The sequence below is a fragment of the Trachurus japonicus genome, chromosome 24, assembly GCF_045865225.1.
Source record: "Trachurus japonicus isolate A0001 chromosome 24, Traja_1.0".
In the NCBI taxonomy this organism is placed as follows: domain Eukaryota; kingdom Metazoa; phylum Chordata; class Actinopteri; order Carangiformes; family Carangidae; genus Trachurus; species Trachurus japonicus.
The window spans coordinates 24,019,819-24,038,024 of NC_140930.1; the positions used below are offsets into that span (position 1 = coordinate 24,019,819).

General features: G+C 41.9%; 1 protein-coding gene across 2 annotated transcripts in view; it reads left to right on the top strand.

The window, feature by feature from the left end:
* Positions 1-17,444, top strand: part of akap7 (A kinase (PRKA) anchor protein 7) — a 48,865-nt gene extending 31,421 nt beyond the window's left edge. Inside the window, exons 10-11 of one of the 2 annotated variants that reach the window (XM_085770489.1) lie at positions 10,048-10,083; positions 15,514-17,444. In XM_085770489.1, coding sequence (XP_085626615.1) covers positions 10,048-10,083; positions 15,514-15,734 — 257 coding nt within the window. In that variant the 3' untranslated portion in view covers positions 15,735-17,444. The remainder of the gene's footprint in view (positions 1-10,047; positions 10,084-15,513) is intronic. The other variant, XM_085770490.1, reaches the window with a different exon arrangement.
* Positions 17,445-18,206: the final 762 nt, after the last annotated feature.

Below are 18,206 nucleotides of genomic sequence, written 5' to 3' on the forward strand. Positions count from 1 at the left end.
TCTCTGTTGATTATCTGTCAGGGAGTCAAAGTAGTTAATAAAGGCTCCTGAGGGTGTTGTCTGCATCAAATCAAACCTCCCTTGGTTGTGTTCTAACTTTGATTTTTTTAAAATCAAAGTTCATTTAAATGTGCTGAGCAGTCTGTGAGATTCCCTGCCAACCACCAGACAGAGTGACAAACTGAGTAGTTTTTCTTCTTCACAAAGCTGCATTCATTTAGTCCAGTCACTAAATTGTGCAGTAGGAGTTTGTTTTTTGTGTGTCTCCCTGCTGCTCTTTGAGAGGGAGTGAGTGTTTGTCACCTGTGTCTCCTCATGAGCAGCTTCACAGATGACTGAAGAAATGTAGAAAACATTTCAAGCATGATCTTAAAAGCAGTAATTACTTTGTGCTAATGCACATCAGTGCTCGCTCACTGTTGCCCTTTGAGAACCTTATAATCGAATGCACAACCAAACAGTGCCACGCCCTTCGTAGCATTATTTAACCTTTATTCCCTCTCTTATCGGTATGTGTTTCCCCCCTCTTCTAATAACAGTCAGATAAGAGCAGCGTGACTGCTCACAGGGACACAGCTTGCTTGAGATAGGCAAATAAAGGGCAGTTCTGTCTGCATTTGGCCACTGGTTGAGCTGTTGAAAAATAAAAACAAGTCATTTCGAGCGATCACCTGCATTCAGGGTGTAACAACAGAACGGAGATGACCTCGATCAGACGAGGAGAAAATAATGTAGCATTTCACACAACAGTGGAATCGCAAAAATCCAAATTGAGCTGTGTAGTTGTGTTTGTGAGCAGAGTGGTACACAAAGGAGGAGATGGCTGGTGAAGACAGCAGAGACCACATGTGAGGAAGAGAGGAGAGCTGAGAACGGAACAGAGAGAGGCATGCAGCACTGCTTAATTCATCCTTTTCTCTCCCATTCATTCCCGTCTGCCAAGTTTCCTTCTTTCATTCCGGTGCCTCTCTTTGTTAACTCTTTCTGTCCAGTCTGCTTTTTCTTTTTTCTCCTCAAGAAACATAAAAAAACATTCACATTTTCACATTTTATTAGTCCGTGCTCCAAAAAATTCCCAGATCTGCGTGAGGCTGTGTATAATAAGCGAGAGTCTGACAGCAGACGACAGCTCAGAGAGCCGGGTCACTGAGCAGGAAAAGCCATGCCTGAATCCTGGCTGACTGCTTTTTGCCCCGAGTCAGGCTGCGACACAGGAGGGAGGCTCTGCTGGGTTTAAATGACGGCGTTGCATGCCCTTAAGCTTTGCCAGAGGGACTGAGGGACTGAGGTTTTGTTCTGCAAAGAGAAACGGAAACAGCTCTGTCTGCTTTTTTAAGGATACAATCAATAAGAGACGTTCACTTCTTTAATACTGTGTCTCGCCCCTGTTTGATTATGACGAGGTCTGACTGGACGGACAGACTCTCCTTTTGGTCAGACACGGTTTCACTGTCTCCAAACCAGGCCAGACAGGCACTGCTCTTTATGAAGGTGTTAAGCGCATCATAAAGCTGCAGTTATGGGTTTGAGTTTTGGTGGTGGCGGAGACGCAGGGCTGATGCAGACAGGCAGAGTCATGTGATTCCTTGTTCTGCTTTGATCTGAAGTGATCGGGACAAAGATGATGTCACGGCTCATACCACCGATCTCTATAGAAACTAGGGATGTCACAATAACTTCTTTTCACAATTAACCACGGTATTAAACGCCACAATTAATCAATCGTCATGATTCCCAAATACCGTCACTTTCCAAACAAGATTATGTCGGAACCATAAAGTATAGGCAAATAAACACCAAAATAAAGGTAGATGCACAGATACTGGTTTAAATTAAGTTACATTTCATAATGTTACATTGAACTGGTAGGAACTGAAATGTTAGCATGTCATTTGGAATAAAAAGAAAACTATTAGAATAAACATTTGGTAGAGATGACAATTAATGGCTTGAATATTAACTAAATTATTTTGTGTAAATAATTAGTAATGTAATTATATTTTACATTCATAGTGTGATAGAGTGAAATTAATTAATGTATAATAATTGTGATAATCATAATACCCGCATTATTTGTATAATTGTGACGTAGAAAAACCACTGTGTAGTCTCTGTGGGCCTGTGCTGTACTGACCTGATACGCTTCTTATGCTGTTGGGACGTAGCTCACAGACTGGCTTGGGATCAGTTGCACTATGACACCAGGCTGAAACCATGTCAAATCAAAGCGTAGTATGTGTTTTCTCTCCCGTGGCCCATTCATGCTATAAAGGCCAGGCTGTGTGTTTGATGTCCGGTCAAGCCGTGTTCACAGGCTGACACACCTGTCCAGCTGCACGCCTTTAATGTCACACACACACACATACACACACACACACACCTCCCTGCTAAATGTTAATAAAGTCTCTGCCACATCAGTCGGTCAGTCCACCACTTTGGTCCAGACTCAATTTTCTCAACATCTATTAAACAGTTTGCCATGAAATTCTCTACAGACGCTCAGTGGAGTGTGTTTTGCAGAGTTAGATGGAAACCGCTCCATGTCTGCTTTTTTTTTTTTTAAGATGCAATCAATAAAGGATGTTCACCTCTTTAATCCAGTGTCTCCCTGTCTGTTTGAGCCTAGACCATGATCACCCTCTGAGCTTCCTGTTGTGCCAACACCAGGCTGATATTTGCTTTGAAATATTTTAGCAACTAATTTGCTTCAGGATCCTAAAAGGATGGATCCTAATGACTTAGATGAAACGTCTGGTCCATGATAGGGAGGAGAAAAGGGGAGGACAGTGTATGAACTAACGCCACCATGAAATCCAGATGTTATTTTCATGATCTGTGTTTAGCATCCTGCCGGGCTGAACTCTGACTGTTAACGTGCTGTATTCTCTACCTGCAGAATATAATAACCACACGCCGCTTTCACTGGGAGCTTGCTGGCATTTAGCTCAAAGCACCTCTATGGCTAAAGGTTGAAATAATGTACTAGGAATAATTGGATTGCACTAGTATGTACGTTCTCTGTGAACCACGTTTCTCTGAAATCACAAACACAATTAGTTCATGTTGTACGTCTTCTCCTGCACAGTATTCTCCACACTGTCATATTTGCAGCATAACGTCTGGCCCCAGGCTTTGGCTCTTTTCCTGGAAAGATGTCAGTTTGCCTTTTGTCATCATGCTCATGTTAGAGGGACAAAATGAAAACGAAGTGTGTCTATCAGCAGCCAAATGAGTTAACCCTGCTGCTGCTGCTGCTGCTTCTGTCAGTGTTATATGAAGGCCCCGGCCTCAGGTAGAGTTTTCCCATCAAGCATCGGTGCCTCTTCAAGTCTGCCTCCTCGTTGCACTGTTTTGAAAGTGCAATGGTGAAATGGAGCTTTGATGGTGTTCACTGTCTCGGTGGAGGAAATCTATATCAGCCATGAAATTGTTGATCAGCGCAGTGGTAGAGGTACAGTAATGACTCACACAACCTCTGGGCACAAACACTCAATCCCATTGTTTTGGCACAAGGGAAAGATTGTGAGAAATGTTAATTGTGACCCGATCCATCAAAATGAGTCACAGTGACCCAAATTTCAAAGTTGAGATTTTGGTATCAATGTAAAGATTAGAAAATAAGCTTTAAAATGATACCCTAGTCAAAGTCATACATTTGATGATTTTCGAGATGTGGCCATTTGAATTAGGATCTTTCACTCTCTTATTCCGTTCTAAAACCTGAGAAAATTGCAGTTAAAGTTTTTGCCAGTGACCCTGGCATCTGTCCCTGTACCACGTGATTACACACAACCTATACGGCCCCTTGTTGTCATAGAGGCACCATTCAATGACCCTCGGAAAGCAGGGAATCTCACAATTCAGATGCTTTTTACAGCTCGTCTCTATCATAAACGGTTCAGAAGTTGTCATGTTTTGTTGACGTTTTGTAAAACATGTGCAAGCGTTGTGTCGTTGCTACGTTCGGTTTTGCATTGATGCTACGTTCGGTTTAGCATTGTTGCTACGTTCGGTTTAGCATCGATGCTACGCTCTGTTAGCGTCGATGCTACTCGGTTTAGCATCTGTTTCTGTACCTGTCCCTTCTCGTCATAGAGGCACCATTCAATGACCGTCGGAAAGCAGAGAATCCCGCGATTCAGATGCAGTTTACAGCTCGTCTCTATCTAACGGTTCAGGAGATATTTCATGTTTTGCACCGATGCAACGCTCATTTTCAGAGGGTTTAAGTTGCAGGTCAACTTTAATCATCATTTATGTGCCTTTTCTCAATTATCTGGACTGTGAAACTTTGGGAGATTGTTTTTGAATGTCATTGCTTTGAAATTAGGGTTAAAAAAAAATTCCACGTTATCAGCTGATTATCTAAAAATAGAACGTTGCGACATCCAACTCATTTTGATAGAGCGGGTCTCTATCACAGAATTCACCAAAATGCAGACAGATGAGGCTGTGACAGATTATGTTGTTGAGTAATATGAGTCAGAGAGCTGCAAAGTTTTGTGTTATTATTTTTATTTATCTTATTATATTTCCTATGCATTGAATAGAGTTCAGTGCAGTGTGTACTCATGTGATCGGTGCCAGCTGATTAGGACATTGGACACTGTCTCTCAGCCTTTCTCCAGCCAAAGGGGAACAACTTAGTGTTTATTGATCTTTCTACCTCCTGCCAAATGTTTAATTTACTGGATTAATGTTCACTGAGAGTAAACACACCCTGGTGTTATTCTTCATGTGTTTTAGGAAGTGGCATTGTGTTTGCGTTCCGTAATGAGCTGTCTTTCCCCCGCAATGAATAATAATAACCTGACAACACCCTTCTAGTCGATACTCGGCTTCCCTGGAAAACAGCGTAAACATGAGTTTGTAGAACTGGGCTGCAGTCGACTCGGTAATCTTCGTGTCTGAGAGAGCGCCTGGTATTTCCTGAGGAAACCGCTCCACCATCAGCACTGTATCCCCACCTACCCCGCGGCTCCACGGCCTCCACACACCACTGTCCTCGTCCTGGACTCTTATTTCAATGTCTGTCCCTCCACCGTCTCCCCCAGTCTTCCCCTCCGTCCTTAAATGTACCCACTCTTTTTCCACTAGCTGTGCCTTCTATTTCTCCTTCACCCCTTCCTGTAAAGAGGTTCTCGCTTTGCACAAATATGCTCACCCCTGCTTTTTCTCACATCACGTACCACAGTGTAGTCTTCCTCCCCCTCTTTTCCCCCCTCTTTCCTTCCTCCTCCTCATCTGCCCATTGCTTTCTCTTCATTCATCCTCCCCCTCCCACCAAATTTGCTGCATTACATTTCTGCCTTAGAGCTCTGCTAGAGCTTTCAGGGAATCAGTTGATTTAGAAGAAATTAGTCATAGCAGCAGATTATTAAGCTGAATGTAAACATAATCAGTTATACTGCTATGTTCATTGGTGTTTTTAATGGGATTATACTGCTTGTGTATGGGTTGCATCATCAGAGTAGCCCCCATCAGCTGGAACTGAGCATTATAGAGCGATCCCTCTATCATGGAAAGTACTAAGTATTAAAAGCATCTGGTGAACGATTTTTGGCAGACTTCAGCAGAATGTCAGCTCCCGTCCAACCGACTCTATTAATTATTTGGGGGAGAAGTTGCCACAGAACAGGATGAATAGCTGCGCGTGGAAGTTTGAAGTAATAGTGTTAAAAGGTTCTTACATAGTACAGAATAAATGACAGTAGAGCGGTGCCAGGGAGGAAAGAGCAGAGCCAAGTCCAACAGGGCAGAGCGGCCGCTGACGCTGGGAATGGAACCAAAGCGAAGCAGACGCACACCACTTGTCACTTGACATGGTACAGACTTGCAGCTCAGTGACAGTGCACAGTTGGAATCCCTAAAAACAGCAGCCGTACACCAGCAACCTCTCGACCTTTCTGTCTGTGTCAGCCACTAGGAACCAGTGCACATCAGAGACACACAGGACAGAGACTGGAGGAGGAACAAGTGGAAGGAGAAGGGTGGAACATCTAGGGCCGTGTTTAACGCTAATGTCAAAATAACAAGCTCACATTAACTTCTGGACATTTTGCACTGTGGGTAAATCATTATATTTCTAGCACAAAGAATGTGAGGGTCCAGGAGGATTTCATACACTCATAAGTGCCTTAAAACAATTATGTTAGGTGTTGTCATGTCACACTGCAAGAGTATAAATATTAAAGGAGAAGTGCTGTTTTTTTACAACCTGGACCTTATGTCTAGCATAAAATAAGGTAATTTATTATTCCCCCGCATAACTTTGGTGTCATTACGAGTCTTTTGGACGATATTTAGATACATTCGAGAGCACTAACGAATCATAACAACATCAATGAACAAGTTTGGTGGCAGATAATACGTTATTTAGAGTCTGCATTTCGATGCCCCGATCACTCCCACTATATAGAAATGTGTGGATATGGTCTGAAGGACTCCTAATGTCACCAAGGTTATATGGGTGAGTAAACAACAGTATTTTATGCCAGAAAGAAGGTCCAGGTTGTAAAAAACGACGGCACTTCTTCATTCGCCAATCGCCATCATTATCTAGTTGGAGGGGAAACACTACAAAGTACTGGACTAAGTAAAATGTTACTGGATACAAAGTTGAGGTCCAGTCAGTTGTTCCTTTTCCAGTTTTATTATCGATATCTGAGGTTCTTCATCTGTTAGTGACGGGCAATGAGGTGTTTAAAGGAATCAACTTGGTTTCTAGAAAATGGACCAAATATCTACTTGGCAAATCAAGAAAACAATCAGCACATTAATCAGTGAGGAATGTGATCATTAGTTGCAGCTTCAGATGAGATATTTGAAGCAGGACCGAGATGTTAGACCTAGTGACCGACCATGGCCCTAACATGGCTAATCCTTTAACCAGGCAATTAAAACAAAAGCTGGCACACAATTAGTGGTGGACAGACGACAGTATATCCTGGACTAATCTAATTTTCACTCAGGTTTAACCAGAATCTACCCAGGCAAGATAATAATTTCCACGTCAAACTGTGTCCTCATTACTTCTACTTACCAGTTAAAGACTTTAATTGGCTTGGTTTGCACCATATGGGCCACGAGGTTGAGTCCAGCTGTATATGAATGAACATCACAGTGACAGAGGCAGAGCCAGAGTTTGGAGAGTTTAACACAACGCATACTGATGAAGGAAGGAAGGAAAGCTGTGTCTTTAACTCTCTTCTTGTCATTCATTGAAATCTACTCATGAATTTTAATGCTGAAGCTTTTCAGGTGACTCACTCAAGTGATTTCACAGTTATTTGTCAGTAGTTGAAAGAGCTACAGCTTTTAGAGGCAAAAAAAAACATGTCATCATACAGGGAGTTTCAAAGACTTCAACAGGCACCAGGTCTCGAGACACGAGGCTGAGTAAATGAGGACGAAGATGAGCTGTAAAGAGAAAGGTTGTTGAAGCACAGGGAGAAGGAAAGACACGCAGAGAGAAGACAACAAAGGTGAAGGTGAAGGAGGAGAACAAGAGAGGGTGAAACCTGCCAAAAAAAATGGATGGAAGTCAGTGCAGCCTCCTGTGTTGTTAAAAGTTGAAGTGCCTATCTGGTTCTCATCCTGTCACCATGACAACACTGGCAGCAAAAAAAAAAAGAGAGAGAGCTAGAGAGAGATAGGAAAGAGGTTTAGATGAAAAGAGGTTCAGAAAAGTAAAGATGAGAAGCAGAGTGGCAGAGATAGAGGGGGTATGAACGAAAGAGAAGAGGAAGAGGAAGAGATGGAGAAACAAAGAGTGAGGATGTGAGTTATGAGGAGTGGGTGTGAAGTGTGGAAGATACGGTTGAACTTCTACTGTATCCTACTGAGGAATTAATCAGTGAGGTGTGTGTGTGTGTGTGTGTGTGTGTGTGTGTGTGTGTGTTACACGTGTTGGCAGGTACAGAGGGCACATTTACAGCCACCATAAAGGCCTTCACTTCGCCAGGGCAAAATTATACTGGCAGATAAATTACTTTCTCTCTCACACACACACACACCTTTTTAAAGACCTTTGACAAGGTCAGAACAAGCAGTCTGTTTATGCAGGGTCATAATTACAATGTAAATATTTCCTGGATGTTAATAGCGACAGCAGGAACTGATCTGAATAAACCTAGAGGTGAAACGAGGGATTCGCTTCCCATATGGCTTAATCTTCCCATTTTGAAAGCATCTGAAGATGTGTCCTGTAAAATGCTGCCTCGTCTGAAACGCACTACAAATATTTTGTGTTTGCAATTCTTCCATCTTTAAAATAAGAGGTTCCTGCACCCGGGTTTTTCCTCTGCTGAGTCTTGCAGCTTTTGGTAGTCAGAAAGTCTGTGGATTTGGATAACAATATTTCTTCAGAATATTTGTGCATCCATTATAGTGTTCATGTAGCCCAGGGGTAGGGCTGGGCGATATAACGATCTCGATAGGGGATCGCGATAAATCTTTGAACGATTTCGATAATAAGCTATGGCCCTATTCCTCGATATCACATGAAAGTAAATATGCGCGACAGCAGCCGGCCACACTTCCGTCTGATACTCCGCCTCCTGTCCTGAGCATGCAGAGCTTTTTTGAGCTGCTGCAGCTAAAGGGAGGAAGGATAAGATGGATAGATAGATAGATATACTTTATTGATCCCAAGCTGTGATAAAGTGAAAGTTGTAAAAGAGGGAGGAAATGAGTGGAGGTGGAGCCGATGGCAACTGAAGCGATTGTGAACGTGTGGAGCATCAGTTCGTCTGTCCCGGCTAAAGAAGCCTGTCAGTGTGGAGTCAGAGCAACCTGATGATAGCCTACCACGGTCAGAAAGTGGAGGAAACACGGAGCTGCTTGTGACGTTTATTCTGCGGTAACATGTCTGTTTGCTCATGTACAGTGTGAAGAACATGCGCTAGGCTCAGGCCCCCACATACTCCGGCGTATTTGACTCCGCGGATGTCCGCGCGCACTCGAGGCAGACGAGGACCCAAAGCGGGCGTCCGCCGGTCCCTTCCGTGCAAAGCTCAATTTTTATGACCGCGCGGACTCAATCTGTTTCAAATGTGATACTGTATGCTTGCCTATGAAACCGCAAAAGTCCGCGGACAGTGCGCGCGGAGTCAAATCCACTCACAGTATGCGCGGACAGCCTCTCTCCCTCCCTCTCTCTCTGTCAGCGCCGCGCGCACACACACACGGAGCGTCGCGTCGGAGCGGTGAAGTGAAACAACAACCTGCAGATCACCTGAGTTGACGTGAACTGCGCTCGTGGTTACAGAGTCAGATCAATAAATAGGCTTTATGCACAGCTCCACTACTTCCTGAGCTCAAACAGGCTCCTTTCCTTCCTGTCTTACATTATTGGACAAACTGATGAATCCAGGTGTGTCTGACAGTTGTTGTGACTACTGAGGTCAGAGTCAGACACACCTGGATTCATCAGAGTGGGCTCGGCATAAAGCCTGGTGTCAGAGCAGCTAAATAGCTAAATATTTGTCTACAACCTGTTCAAATAACTAGAAAGACTAAAGCCTCATGATTGACACATTTTAGAGCTGATGTATGGTAGAAAAAAGACAACAGAAAACAACAGCAACAACAATGTAAATCAAATCAAACTGTGGATTATTGAACTGTTCCACCCTTAATGAACATTAAAGTGAACTCATGTCATCCTCCCAAACTGAACACATTCTCTGGTTTCTTCAGGATTCAGTCAGGATGCTGCTTGAACTGGCAGCGGCAGCAAAAAATACATATCGAGACGATATCGAGAATCGATCAATATGGAAAAACATATCGTGATAAAGTTTTTTGCCATATCGCCCAGCCCTACCCAGGGGTCAACACTATTTTTTTTCCTCACTGCTGTGTAGCACTGAAAGTCTCTCCCTTGTGCTAACAGACAAAGAGGCTTTTATTACTGCACAGCTTGGTGAGTGTATGAAATCCACGAGACAACAAGATAAAATATATCTCTGCGTTTTTTTTTTTCTTTTTGTGTTGTTTTGTATGTGTGGCTGTTTTTAACATTTTATCTTTATGCTTGTGTTTCAGACTTTGTTCATGGTCCACTCCATGCCAAACGATCAAGTACGTGTCTGCCTCATGTCATGTCATACATCTCCAATCAGACTTGGGAGGGTTGATTTGATAAGTAATCTAACATGATTGTGGGCTAAAGATACACCCCATAATGTTGTCTCTTTGAACAATCAAATTGACGATGAGTCACGATGTGATTTACTGACTCGTGGATTACTATTGATCATAAATACACACAAAACAAAGTGTGTGTAATCAATTAAATATATTTCCAAAACATTGCAACTAACCACTGTAAATCATTGTAAGTTAAAACGAATCAAAGATCAGCAATCGAATCAATAAAACATTTCCTCGTAGCTGATGCCATGTTTCTCATCTGTAATCATCTCACATCCCCTATCAGTTGAAATCCAGTTAAAGCAGAGGCAGCTCCTGTCTGTCTGCTTTCAGGCTGCAGAGCAGGAAGTGATTACAGAGACTGGCCATTAACTGGCTGGATCCACAGCAGCCCCGCCCTGCCTGAGTTTCCCTGAGCAAGGCAGTCTGTGGTGTCCTGTCCTTCTTCTACTGTCAAATACAAGAATTTTGTCCTCTGATTTATGAAGTTTCTCATTTACAGTTTTTATAAAGCACTAAATCCATTAGGCTGTGTCTGCAGCCATTAAAGTTTTGAATGTGACAGCTTATTTGCTTTGACAGACTTTATTATTCATCATTTTCCATGAAAAGATTTTATTACAGACATTTCTGCTTTTATGGCACAGTGAATATGTGTAAATAAGGTATAAATCGTGCAAACAAGGTGGAGGCTCTCAGCAACTGTTAGGAATGGGCTTGGAAATGGTTCACCGTGTTTACATCCTGCTGCGTCCTCATCTTCATGGCAGCTGCTGCTCCAGTGTTTGAACAATCTACATCTACTCTACTGTACATTGTGTTTAGGTTGAAATGTCGTCTGCATATCGTCGCAGCGCTGCCAGAGACGAGGGGGAAATGTCTCTGCATAAATATTCATGTCTGTTTATGTGGGGGAATATGTTTCCTAAGCAGAAGAATATTTTTGTGTGCGACCAGCGGCTGATTACTGTTGGTCACAAAGGGCCAGGAGCCAATCATCAGTAATGAGCTGCATAGAGGTTTATAGGAGCAGATGAGAGAGAATAGAGACCGGCACAATAACCATGCAATGTTTAGTTCCCATGATTTGAATAACTGACTGTGATCATTAGTGACACAGGCTCCATATGTTAGTGCCCAGTGTTTACTAAAAAGGCAGACTTGATAAATCCACTCTCCTGTGGGTAAAAATAACTCATCAAAAAGCAGTCGGAGGTGTGAGTGAGCCAAACTGACAGGCAGGACACAGGTAATCAAATAGCACCTCAGTACAACAACAGCAGGGCTTCTGGGAAAGCACAACTCAATAAAGCATGAGCTAGATGTACTACAGAAATGGACAGAACATCATGTTAGGAACAAATCAACTTAGCACTATATAAAAAAAAAAAGCCAAATTGAGCACAAGATGACCAATTTGATGAATGTACCTTGTTTCTGTCCAGCCTCTTGTTAACAGACTGAGTATTTGGCATAAATAACACAAATCCACGAATGCATAATGCATGTGTCAACAGAACAAGCTGGTAGCCGTGGTGAAATATTGCTGTGACATGTATGTGTCAGTGATTGTGTTTTATTCCAGTGGTCTGTAGAGCAGATCTGAGGCCAGCACAAACTCCTGGAGGAGGAAGAAAGAAGTGATGCATGTGGTGACTGGCATTAGACCGAAGCACCTGCAGAGCACTTTTACATGTCATATTCATACCTGGCACAGCAGTGTAGTGCTGGTTAGATGTGTTATGTTTAGTGGCCATTGGTGCATTTCACCAATACTTATACAAACAAAAGACAATTGAGACAGCAATTAAAAACCCCATCTCTTTTTTTTAGATAGCGTCCATACTGCCGGAAAAAAACAACTACAACAAGAGCAGTAAAAAAAAAAAAAAAAAGCTGCACAACGACCGCACGATGATCAAAACTGTCACACGTCGCCATAAAAGCCCAGTGGGTCTAGGGAACTAGCTCAGAGAAAGAGTCTGTTTGCCAGAAAGTCAATGATATGTTGAGTCTTTAGATTGATTGATTGATTGATTGATTGATTGATTGATTGATTGATTGATTGATTGATTGATTGATTGATTGATTGATTGAACCTACCATTCCCTATCCCTGTAGGGAAATAATTCAGGTGTCCAAAACAGCAACAGTTAAAAGGAGAGGCAGAAGACAGTCATTTAATAAGACAATTGGTTAAAGGTGTACAGAAATGGCCGTTTGTCCTGTTCGTCGCGCCGAGTTTTCACAAGTTGCAGCACGAGTTTACCCGAGTAAGGAAAATTTGAATTTGATTGGTTGTTATCGAGCGGGCGGGATATTCAATGTTTGGGGCGAGCCTGAGCTCCATGTGTGTGTGCATGTCTCAGATATTTGATTGACGGATGACGGATCCAATATCAGTGGCTGATGAATCGTGAGCAACGTGACACATAATTTGCACACCTGCATTATCCAATGTGAAAAAAAATACCACACTTTCATCCCGGACTTACTCGAAAATAGAATTTTGCACGAAGTTTGGCCTACATTGTCTGATAGATGAGTTATTACACTAGTGTTAGGACCCACAGTGGGCTCAAATTCAATTTTCTTTTCTATACAGCTTTAAAGAAAGGCATAGATCAGTTTATAAAGTAAATAAATAAATAAAAAGACAGCACAAGAGAGCCATAACCACATGCTTCTGAAAAGTATTCAGAGTATTAAAGTGCCAAGTCATCGGGGCCTTGTGGAGTTTTCAGAAATAAGCCAAACTCAGACTCTTTCAATAAACATTGCTCCATAGTGTCCCTCTAACAAGGAAGAATAATATGTAAAAAGCAACATTACATTGGTAAGACTATGATAGTAAAAATATGTATACGGTATATACTATATCACTCAGGCTCAGACCTCAGGAAACCTTTGGCTGTCTGACTCCTGCTGCCTCTACTGTCTCTAATGAATAACGGAGCACTGCACTTCTTTCACATATAAACAAACGTCTGGGCTCAGGAGAAGCTTGTGGTATAGAAGATTAGCTTTGGGATTTTCTGTTTGGCTTCAGTAATCAAATGTTGAGGTGGTTGTAGTGTGTTTCTGGACCGCTGCAGTAATGTGTGTGTGGCTCAGACAGGCGGGATGCCTGAGTGATTCTCTATTACTCTCTTTCTGAATGGCTTAGTGCCGGCTGTCTATCTTTCAGCCTGTCTGCCGAACTGTCTTTCTACATGAATTATTGACATTCTGCCGGTCTTATATTTTCTTTCTAACTGGCTTCATGTCTGTCTGACTCTGCCTCGGTCTCACCATCTTCTCATCTGCCATTTTTCCCATAACAAAAGCAGAAGCAGCAGTGTGATGAAAAGCTTCACTTGTTGAATTCATCGTCTTTTCAAACACTGCAGGAGGTAGATTAGATTCAAAACACCTATATATAAAAGAGCTGATAGACGGTTGTTTAACTGATCTATTATAATCAAATCAACACTCACAACTGTCTCATCTCTATTGTTGTCAGATCCAATCTATTGTTGCTGGACCCACTCTCCAATGAGTGATTGTGCAGTCATGTATTACTGTCAGATTAATAGTTACTTTAGAAGTGGAGTAACAACAGAAGAAGGAAACAGGCCCTGTTATCATCTAAAACGACACCCAGCACCACAGGAAGCAGCTCAGAGCTGGAGTCAAATCCTCTGCAGAGTTAATGGCATTAAATGTCACTGTAGTAAATAATATGAATATGTCATTCCTGTCTCGTACAGTGGAGTGGACCACCAGCTGAGATGCACAAACATGAGTGGAAAATCCACAGATTGCAGACGGGTTTCAGTTTGAGATTTACGTTGTAGTTCTATTTTTATAAAGGGATTTCAGTCCCGTCAGAAATTGCACATAAAATTACTTTTTTACAGAAAGTGTTAGTAGCGTCAGTGTATCACATTTTAAGTGGTATAAATCTGGATTAGTGTTTGAAATCGGCTGTTTCTGATCTCTTCCAGAAGATCTTTAGTGCAACAACATGTTTGTGATTTGTCCCAAAATAAATAGATTCTGTTCATATTTTGGCAGGATATCACATATATATAATTTCCAGAATATAATTCCAGGCGCATTTGAACTTCATTTACTATAAAGCTGCACTAATCAATATGGGGAAAATGACAGTGTTTCATGTGAAAAGGCTCACTCACACTGACACATCTCCACAGAATCATCATCCATCCCTTCAGTTCCCCTCAGCTCCTCAGGGCAGTTCAGTGTCTTTCAGCTCATTGATTTGATTTCTTTCTCACCAGTCCTGCTGCAGCTGTTTTTTGTGTGAGATGTTCAGATAAACCCACTGTGTGTTACCTGCCCATCAGCACACAGCAGACACACAGTTGGCAAATAGCTGTGAGCACATAGCAGCCACAGACACACATATTTCACATCTGCATATCATTTGCACATCTGTGTGTGTGTTAAGTTTGTTTGTGAATGAGTTCAGACTTCTTTATTGTCCCTCAAGGGGGAATTCGGTGTGAGGTGTAAAACAATACAAGACGTCAATCATAACAATAAAAACAACAGTCACAGTCACAGTAACAACCACCAAGATAAAACCGGGTAAAATGGATAAAATAACGCTGTGCATGAAAGAGAAGAGGAGTTAAAATAAATAGATAAATAATGAATAATGAGTGCTTTGGTCAGTGCAGACTGATTATGTCAGTTTGTGACTAGTGCAAATTGAGCTTGTTTATTGCACTAGGAATAAAACACAATTTAAAGGAGACGTATTCTGCCCCTTTTCTACAAATTAGAATAGTTCCCAGGTGTCTTAAAGACATGTCTGTGACATACTTCGGTCAAGATACCCCAAGGATCAAACTCTCAAGCCATATTTTTTGGCTTTTCATGTCTACATTTAAGAGAGACAGGAAACAGGGAGGCAGAGAGAAGGGGAATGCCAAATTTGAAAATTAGTTACATCACTGCCAGACAACTGAGGGAACAGCTCCTAAAACCATATGGATTTAAACCTAGGGAGCCTGAAAACTACAGATTTTTTTTTGTCAATTCTCACACTTTGGGCACCAAAAGGCAAGACAAACACCTAAATATATGTTAAAGAGCCTTCAAAAAGTGATATGTCCCCTTTAAACCTGTTGGTTTTGACCCTTGGAAGTGCCGGTATCACCACCCAGAAGGGACAAGAGCAAACTCTTCTGAAATTAGACAGAGAGAGCTGCTGTATGCCAATTGTCTTGCTGGCTGCCTTGATGATATCTGACATGTGGTTTTCATTCTGCACTGTGAGGTTTCCATATGTGAATATTAGAAATTGTCATTGATCTAGTGTTTGGATCTGTTGTGCTTTGCTCTGTCCAGGTGGGCGCCGCCGCTCCGAGCCCGACGAGGCCGAGCTGCTGAGGGTCAGCAAGAGACTGGTGGAGGACGCCGTCAACCGCGCCTTGCAACAGTACAAACAGGAGACACTTCAAAATGGGGGCGGTCCGAAGGCCACGGCCACGCAGCTCCCCGGAAACGCTGAGGACACTGCCACAAAGACGGACACTACGGCTAACTCCACCACAGACAACAGGAAGTGACATCATCGGACCAAGGCACAGAGACTGAAAAAAACCAGCGGCCCATAAAAGACAACAGAGCGGGTCTGGAGAGTGCTGGGTGGGCGGCCTGAACCAGCCAACCAGTCAGCCCGGTCTGCTGGCTAACTACACCAGCTAGCCCGTCATGCTAGCTACCTGCATACCCAACCTAGCTTGACACAGCGCTAGCTAAATAGATCATGTAGCTTAAGATCAGTGCTACCAGGTGACCGTCCCAACAGGCAGCTAGCTAAGCCTGTTAGTTCACTCACTAACTCTAACAGTGAGACCCCCTCCCCCCAAAAAAAACCTTCTCTCAGCTAAGGGTCAGTGTTTTCTCACTAAGCCCACATAAACATACGTGAAGCACTCCTCCAGAGAGAGACATGCACATGTAGGGTTCACTGTGACCGCTCCCTCACTAACTGCCCTTTTTACTAGAAGATAAACAACGTTTTGTAAACGGTTCAGTTTACCATCGCCTGCACTCGAAAAGTGACTCAATATGCTCCGTTCCCCTCCGACTTGTATAACACTCCTCTCTCCTTTACTATGTTGCTTCAGGTGATGGAAGTATTTGACTTTTCTTTTGAGCGTATGTTTCTCTTTAAAAAATCAGTGTTGATTTCATACACAAAGGATTACTCATCTGTTCATTCAGAGGAAAAAATGAGAAAAGAGCTGGTTGGATTCTTCAAATACAGTATGTTGGATGTATTTTTCTTGTATTTTGCCACAAGGCTGGGTTCAACGCACTTTGAATTTGTCCACTTCAGGAAATGGATCTTCTTTAAACTTCCAGCATTTCATTTTAGTTTGACATAAACCCACACAACCCAACTGCATCTTCTGTCCTTATGTTAAGTTGTTGACAGAAAGTGGCCCCAGCTGTGCTTAAAGTATTATATACATTACTGTTGTCGTGCCCGGGCTGCACTGAGACAATCATTGAGTTAAGGTAAATCCAGCTCTAAACTCTGAAGTCATTTTTTAAAACAGAAAGTAAGTGACACCAGCTTTGTTAAAAACCCAATCTGGACTCCTCTGTTGAGTCTGTAAACACTCTGAAACACTGCACATATACACACTACGCGTGGGTCTATTATTATTATCCATTAATTTCTCTCTACTAATGACACTAATTTTCCAAAAGATGTCAGATGAATTGGAGACACTACATCTGGGATGCTGAAAAATAATATACCATTACGACAACACACTACGAGCTGCCAAGAAAGCATTTGTACTCCATTAATGACCTGAGCGCTTGTCTCACTGAAAACTATTACATTACTACATGACAGGCTGTTATTGCCATTAGACACAGGCATTAATCTCATAACTACATTTCCTGTCTGATCATATACAATTATTTTTTATTCACATACTTTATTGTTTTTCTGCACAATGAAGCTGAAGTAAGAACATACAGACGGTTTATTATCCATTTGTCTTTTTAATCCATTCGTAAATTGTTTAGGCTGAAGTCTAAGACCGACAGACAGACAGACAGACTGAAGCCTGGCTGTTTGAGGAGTATGTGTGCTGATCTGAGGAGCTTTTATCCCCTGGTGCTGCTGCACATGGAGGAGCAGTTAAAGCTGAGCAGTTATTCAGATGCTCAAGCTGATGTCAGGAGAGGTTAACTCAGACCATCGCTGCTGTCAGCGGAAAACCCTCTGGCTCTAAATTTCACTGTCTTCCATCTGCGTGTGTAAAATAAATAAATAAATAAAATTAAATATATATACACACACAGAGACATGCATCTATATATATGTATATATATATTTATATATATGTATATGTTAATGTGTCAGTGAAATGTGGCCTTTCTTATGCTGCTTTTGACCTGAGCTCATGAAATGCATTCAGAAGTCAAAGCAGACTGTCTATGTCTTGAGAGACAGGGTTTTGGGCTGACAGCCAGACAATGATGATACAGCTGATTGGTTCACTCTGACATTACATATTTTTATTTTATTCTTTTTAACTGTTTTATTTATTTGCTTTGCTGACACAGCAGAAGAGCTGGCTTCCTGTTAGAAGAATGAATTAAATGTGGAAAAAAATGAAGAACTTTTATTTTCAACTGAGAAAAAGAACACTCAGTTTGTATTTGAAGGTGAAAAAAAAGCACAAAATATGATTTTTTTTTTTTATTGTCTTGTTTTCAGAGAGCAGGTTAATATATACATGCTGTTAAATCAAACCACCTCTGTTCTAAGTGACCTTCGGTCACTAAAACAATTGATGTGTGATTTTTGTTCAACTGTAAGTGCTTAAGGTGACAATGTGTAGGTAACATTTTAGCCACTGTGAATGACTAGATGATGATGATAATGGGTCATTTTGCTGTGAGATTTGCCAAAGTCTCTTAAATGTTAACCTGTGGCTAAAGAGTCCGAATTTTGAGTTAAATGTAAAAAGTCAGAAATTAAAAAAAAAGGTTCACCCAGTCCAGACAGAATT